The 7,376-nt window shown below is 37.4% G+C and overlaps 1 protein-coding gene across 1 annotated transcript; it reads right to left on the reverse strand.

Moving 5' to 3' along the window:
• Nucleotides 1-200: 200 nt before the first annotated feature.
• Nucleotides 201-1,202, reverse strand: LOC121453569 (olfactory receptor 14A2-like). Its single transcript, XM_041660437.1, has one exon. The coding sequence runs from the start codon at nucleotides 1,200-1,202 to the stop codon at nucleotides 201-203; it is 1,002 nt and encodes a 333-aa protein (XP_041516371.1).
• Between the last annotated feature and the right edge of the window lie 6,174 nt (nucleotides 1,203-7,376).

Below are 7,376 nucleotides of genomic sequence, written 5' to 3' on the forward strand. Positions count from 1 at the left end.
ATACTGAAAATTACTACAAAAAAAAGACTAAAACTTTTAGGAAGTTATATTCCCCAAATGATGACAGTTTTATCATAGAAGAGCAGAAGCAAGCCAGATATAACTTAATTTTCTGATCATAGGTAGTATTAGCCTTATTTTGAATGTGTATTTTTAAGGAAAAGCATGAGTATCCACACTTGTCTTTCTAAAGTCAAAAATTATAAAAACTTTCTTGTAACTTGTGAGGCACTATACCACTGACAGATAATTTGAAGTGTTAAATGAAGTGAACCCCTTGGGCAGAGATTTTGAAGTAACCTCCTCAGAGTACTCTTGATATCCCTGTTCCTCAGGCTGTAGATCAAAGGATTGAGAGCTGGAGGTAATACAGTGTAGAGAACGGAAAAAAGCTTGTCTGTGACTGACGGTACATCTGAGGGAGCCTTCAGATAGACAAAGCAAGCAGCAGCAATGAAAATAGTGAAAACAGTGAGGTGGGGAACACATGTGGCAAATGCTTTGGACTGACCCTTAGTAGTAGGAATCTTAAGCACAGTGGAGAAAATGTGAAAGTAAGAGATCACAACACAGATGAAACAAGACAAGCCTACACAAACTCCAATTCCAAGACTTGAATAAACGACCGCAAGTGTTTCAGAGCATGAAATCCTTAGCAATGAGGGGACATCACAGAAAAACTGTGGGATCACATTGGAGCCACAGAAAGGCATGGAAAATGTTCCAGCTGTATATATGGCTCCAAAGAGTGCTCCAGTAGCCCAGGAAATACCCACCATCAGCATACAGGTTCGACTACTCATAATGACCTCATAGTGAAGGGGACAGCAGATGGCAACATAGCGGTCATAGGACATGGCAGTCAGGACAATTGTCTCACTTGCTGAAAAAGAAGTCATAAAAAGTATCTGGAAGGCACAGCCAGGAATGGAAATAAAATTGTTGTGAGTTAGACTGTTGACAAAGAAACTTGGGATTGGGACAGACACAAAGAAGATGTCAAACAAGGACAAATTCTTCAGGAAGAAGTACATGGGTGTTTGGAGCTTCAGATCCAGGGTGATGAGAGTGACGATAAGGAAGTTACTCATCAGGATTGTTAGGTACACTACCAGGAAGAATACTCCACAGACAGTCTGTAGCTCCTGGGTGTCTGAAAGCCCCGTAAGGATGAATCCTGTTATTCTCGTGAGATTGGGCATAATATATTTTTCAAATGACCTGTCAAGTATGATAAATGAACAAAAATTGATACAGTCTCAAATATTTACACTGATGTACAAAAATGGATCCAGGACACTACATAGGTTGTTCCCTATTTTTAATAGTCCACATCTGATCTTTCCATAAAGTGATACTTTCCCTTATTACATAAATTTTATTGAGTTATCATTTATACCAATTTATTGTACCATGCTTTGTCACAAATTTGAGAAAAATCATAACAGAAATATATGGTGCTTTTCCTAATAGAAATGGCTCTTCACCTGAAACTGCAGTAATCTAGTGTGCAAGAAACAACAGGATAAAACCTTAGATTCTCTCCCTTCTGTATTTTGTTTCCTTCGTCTTAATCTTGGGTGAGATCTCTGCTCAACTTTTCATAGCCACATTTACCATTCAAAGTTGTTCAACAAAGTTAGTGTCTTTCTTGTACCTGTAATACTTTAAAGAGATTGCCAAATTCCACCATTGACAATGTGTTCGGGACCCTTTGAATAGCACATGGATGCTTACATTCGTTGGCTAAATCTTTATTGAAGAGAAGCTTTCTCCTCACAAATCCCTCAAAGGTGAGCCAGTGCCCCATAAGCAGAAACAGTCATCTCCTAGGGACCAATTTGTCTCCAGATTACTTGTCTAATACGTAAACTCCTTGTAATGCAAATGAGCTTAATCAAATAAGGATCATCCTCAATTCAGCCTCATCAAATTTCTGCTTACAGATAAAATTCTGTATGTTGATAAGAGAGATAACTAACAACCAGGCCACAATTTGAAAAAAAGTGCTTGAGAATCCATAGCTCTTATAATTCATTCCTGTAATCTTTGAGCTCTTCTTACTATTTTAAAATACTTGGTTACCTTATATGTTTATATTATCAGCCTCTTTCCCTAACTTTCACATTTGATTTTTGTTTATTTTCTGTGGTGATTAACCACACCTGATTTTCTAAAACTCTCTAAAGTGAGGCTTCATGTGGCCTAAGATTTCCAAAGCAAAGCAAAGCAAGTGCCCTTGCTTAAGAAAATAATATTATCTATCACATTGCATTTATGTGTAAAAGTAGCCAAGTGTTGTAGTTATAACTCTCAGTTATTGTTATATTAAATAGTCTAAAATACTATATACAAACATATATCCCTGTCTTCGTGAATGTAAACAAGGTCATATGAACATAGTTTTTGTTCAGTATTTATACCATCTTAAACTGATCCAATCCTAAAATACTGAATATATCACTGACTTTGTTAAGAGATGAAAGTTGGGGCCTCCTGGAAAATGGGAGAGGTTGCTTTCCTGGTGAAGAGCACACATTGCGAGATTATTCACTATTATTCACAAATACATTACAAAATCTCTTAGTAAAACAAAGCAACAACAACAAAAAAGAGGCTATGGATTTGACAGAAAGAGTAGAGTCATATGTGTGGCTTTGGAATAAGGTAAGATAAAAGAGAAATATTGTAATCGAATTATATTCTCAGAAATTAAAAACAAATGAGAAGAGAAAATTAAAGAAAAAAGTGAGAGGCAGGAAACTTGGCCCAGCCACTGAAAACTGTTATTTCAGCTTCCAAGACCTAGTTGATGGCGCAAAATTGACTGTAACTCCAGTTCCTAACACCTATTGAATTGTCTGTAGGCTCCAGACAGGCACAAATGAACACAAAAACAAATGCAAATAAATCCCATAAATACACAGGAAATAAAAATATTAGATATATCTTAAAGAAAGGATATAATTTAAAAATTTGAGTTGTTCAGCTACACACATTTGTAGTAGAGACATGTCAGGATGTCATGGTGTTTTGTTTATAAAGGAGTCTTGAAAAATGAATCCATCAAAATACTTCCTTCTTTAGTTCCCCCATATTTCTCTTATCACATCATATTTTCTGAAAATAGCTTTTAGTAAGATCCAGTATACTATGATATTTTATATAATTTATATTGGTATATTACTGGTTACTTAGGTTTAGGTATAGACTAGTATCATTGAAAAAAAAGATACAATGTTACATATATTACACATGGTACTAAATGGTAGTGACAAAAATAAAGAATTTTGTGGGGCAGTGGAAAGCTTATTTGCCGAAGGAGGAGGTCAAAATAGTACACAAAAACAAATCCTATGACAGTGACATACCAAAGTTTATAGATTAGCTATGTGGCTGCTAAATTTTCTTTAAAGGCTTTCAATTCATACCAAATGCAGAGGACAATTGAACAGGACAGATATTGCCACAGAAGATACTCTAAAAGAATAGTTCTACTATAAAATAAAGGTAAGTCTTGTTTAGATCATTTCAGAAAAAGCAGTGGTAAGCAGGAAGGAAGTGTGGCTGGGAACTAAGAATTGTGATGATGTTTGCCAGCTCATTGTAACCATCAGGAAGAAGAAAGATGGAAAAAATTAAAAAATAGTGAAGAAATCAGTTATAATTTGCATTGCTTTTTGATAACTATTCTAATTCTCATAATATCTTTTATATATTATATATTATATATAATATAATCGTTTATTCAGAGCAATGTATTTTAATATTTTATCACCAGAAATTTGCAATATGTACTTTAAAGCAATTCAGATGCCTCAGATTCCTGGCAAAGGGATTAGTCATTCAATTTCATAGGAAGATTTTCCAAGAGGTCCAAATGAGGAGTCAAAATTTCTTATAGACCTTAGCATCTGGATTATTGATGGATCAACTAAAGATTTGCAAACTCTGTAATCATAACATCTAGTTATGATTTAGGCACCTGAAAAGATTCAAAAGTCTATCCAAAGTTGTAATCATTTTCTAGTACAGAATAAAGCAAATAAGAAAATCATTTACCAGACGCACAGAGGCGGAGCGGCGGCGGCCAGACGCACAGAGGCGGAGCGGCGGCGGCCAGACGCGGCGGAGAGGCGGCGGCCAGACGCGGCGGAGCGGCGGCGGCGCAACACCGCATACAGGAAGAGGCTTTCGGGGACCGGCGCAGAGGCAGACCCAAGCGGCGGGAACAGGCGTGCAATAAGGAGAGCAGATCGCCCTACTACAATCGAATCAAAGAGGTAGGCCTTTGGTTGGCCAGGTCACTGGCACAAGGGGAGCCTGGTCCTGTCCTGAAGATCCTTCAGAGGGGTGAGAGGGTTCTTGGCCTGCAGCAGGAACCACGAAAGAGAGTGAGGGCATTTTGTAAGCGGAGCCCTTGGCCAGCAGGGAAACCTGATCCGGTTTTTAAAGGACCCATTGGATAGGATCAATAGGAGGAGATGGGCAGGCGCCAAGGCAAGAATTCTCCCAATAATCCGAAAAACAACATGAAAACATCAGAACCCAATGATCTTACAACAGAAGTATTTGAACAACCTAACACAGAAGAAATGGAAAAAATCGACTTTATGAAGATAATAGAGTCCCTTAAACAACATGTAAAAAATGCCCTTATAGAAATGGATGAGAAGTATAACAAAAAGTTTGAAGAAATGAGTAAATACGTACATGATACCCTGGGAAACCAAGAAAAAACCATCAAACAGGTAATGGAAACAGTTCAAGAATTGAAAACTGAAATGAAGGCAAAGAAGAAAATACAAACTGAGGACCAGCTGGATATGGAAAATCTAGGCCAACGAGCAGAGTCTACAGAAACAAGCATAATCAATAGAACACAAGAGCTAGAAGAAAGACTCTCAGATGCTGAGGACACCATAGAGAAAATAAACGAACAGATCAAAGAAAACAGCAAAGCCAACAAATTCTCAACACAAAACATTCAGGAACTATGGGACACAATAAAAAAACCAAACCTAAGAATAATAGGAATAGAAGAAGGAGAAGAGTCACAGCTCAAAGGCCCAGAAAATATTTTCAACAAAATTATGGAAGAAAACTTTCCCAACTTAAAGAAAGATATTCACTTAAATATTCAAGAAGCATACAGAACACCAAACAGACTGGATCAAAGAAAAACATCTCCTCGCCATATAATAATCAAAACACAAAATATACAGGTTAAAGAAAAAATATTAAGAGCTGCAAAAGAAAAAGGGCAAGTAACTTATAAAGGTAAACCGATCAGACTTACACCTGACTTCTCGATGGAAACTATGAAAGCCAGAAGGTCCTGGATAGAGGTTCTGCAGAAGCTAAGAGACCATGGATGCAAACCCAAACTACTATACCCAGCCAAGCTATCATTCATTATCAATGGAGAAAACAAAACATTCCAGGATAAGAACAAATTTAAACAATACGTAGCCACAAATCCAGCCCTACAGAAAGTAATAGAAGGAAAATCGCAACCCAAGGAATCCAACACTGCCAACACTGCCTACAATAACCCAGGCATCTAATGACCCTTCACGAGCACATCTCAAAAAAGGGAGACAATCTCTACTACCAAAAGCAATAAGAATAACCGGAGTAAACAACCACTGGTCATTAATATCACTTAATATTAATGGGCTCAATTCACCTATAAAAAAGCACAGGCTAAAAGATTGGATACGAAAACAGGATCCAACATTCTGCTGTTTGCAAGAAACACATCTCAACCACAAAGACAGGCACCTACTCAGAGTAAAGGGTTGGGAAAAGGTGTTTCAAGCAAATGGTCCTAAGAAAAAAGCAGGTGTGGCCATACTAATTTCTAACAAAACTGACTTCAAACTAAAATCAATCAGAAGAGACCGAGATGGTCACTTTATACTCATAACAGGAACAATTCATCAGGAGGAGGTCTCAATCCTGAATATATACGCCCCCAATATAAAAGCACCTACTTATGTAAAAGAAATATTACTAGAACTCAAGGCAGACATCAAACCACACACACTAGTAGTAGGAGACTTCAACACACCTCTCTCTCCAAGGGACAGGTCAATCAGACAGAAACCTAATAGAGAATTAAGAGAATTATTGGAGGTAATGAAGCAAATGGACTTAACAGACATCTATAGAACATTCCACCCAAATAGGAAAGAATATACCTTCTTCTCTGCAGCACATGGAACCTTCTCAAAAATTGACCACATACTCGGAAACAAAGGAAACCTCCACAGATACAAAAAAATATCAGTGTCCACCTGTGTCTTATCAGATCATCACGGATTAAAATTAGAAGGCAACAACCACGCTGCCCCCAAAAAACCGACAAACTCATGGAAACTGAACAGTCAACTACTGAACCACACCTGGGTCAAGGAAGAAATCAAGAAAGAAATTAAAGTCTTCCTTGAATTTAATGAAAATAAAGGGACAACATACTCAAACCTATGGGACACAATGAAAGCAGTGCTAAGAGGAAAGTTCATAGCACTAAGTGCCCACTTAAAGAAAACGGAGAATGCATACATTGGGGAATTAACAACACACCTGAAAGCTCTAGAAAAAAAAGAAGCAGACGCGCCCAGGAGAAGTAGAAGACTGGAAATAATAAAACTGAGGGCTGAAATCAACAAAATAGAAACACAGAAAACAGTCCAAAGAATCAATGAAACAAAAAGCTGGTTCTTGGAGAAAATCAACAAGATCGACAAACCCCTATCCAAACTAATTAAACGACAGAGAGAGAACACGCAAATAAATAAGATCAGAAATGAAAAGGGGGACATAACCACAGACACAGAGGAAATTCAGAGTATCATTAGATCTTACTACAAAAGCCTGTATGCCACAAAACTGGAAAATACAAAAGAAATGGACATTTTTTTAAATAAGTACCACATAGCAAAGCTAAACCAAGACCAGGTGAATGATCTAAATAGACCGGTTTCTCGCGAAGAATTAGAAATGGTTATCAAAAATCTCCCTTCGAAAAAAAGCCCAGGACCAGATGGTTTCAATGCAGAATTCTACCAGAACTTCCAAGAAGAACTAATACCTATACTCCTTAATGTATTTCACAATATAGAATCAGAAGAGTCATTGCCAAATTCCTTTTATGAAGCTACAGTTACCCTGATACCAAAACCACAAAAAGACCCAACCAAGAAAGAGAATTACAGACCGATCTCACTCATGAACATCGACGCAAAAATTTTCAATAAAATACTGGCAAACCGAATCCAAGAACACATAAGAAAAATTATCCATTATGATCAAGTAGGCTTCATCCCAGAGATGCAGGGCTGGTTCAACATACGCAAATCTATCAATGTAAT

The sequence above is a fragment of the Microtus oregoni genome, unplaced genomic scaffold (assembly GCF_018167655.1).
Source record: "Microtus oregoni isolate MIOR12 unplaced genomic scaffold, Mior012 000000F_ref0000247, whole genome shotgun sequence".
Classification (NCBI taxonomy): Eukaryota; Metazoa; Chordata; class Mammalia; order Rodentia; family Cricetidae; genus Microtus; species Microtus oregoni.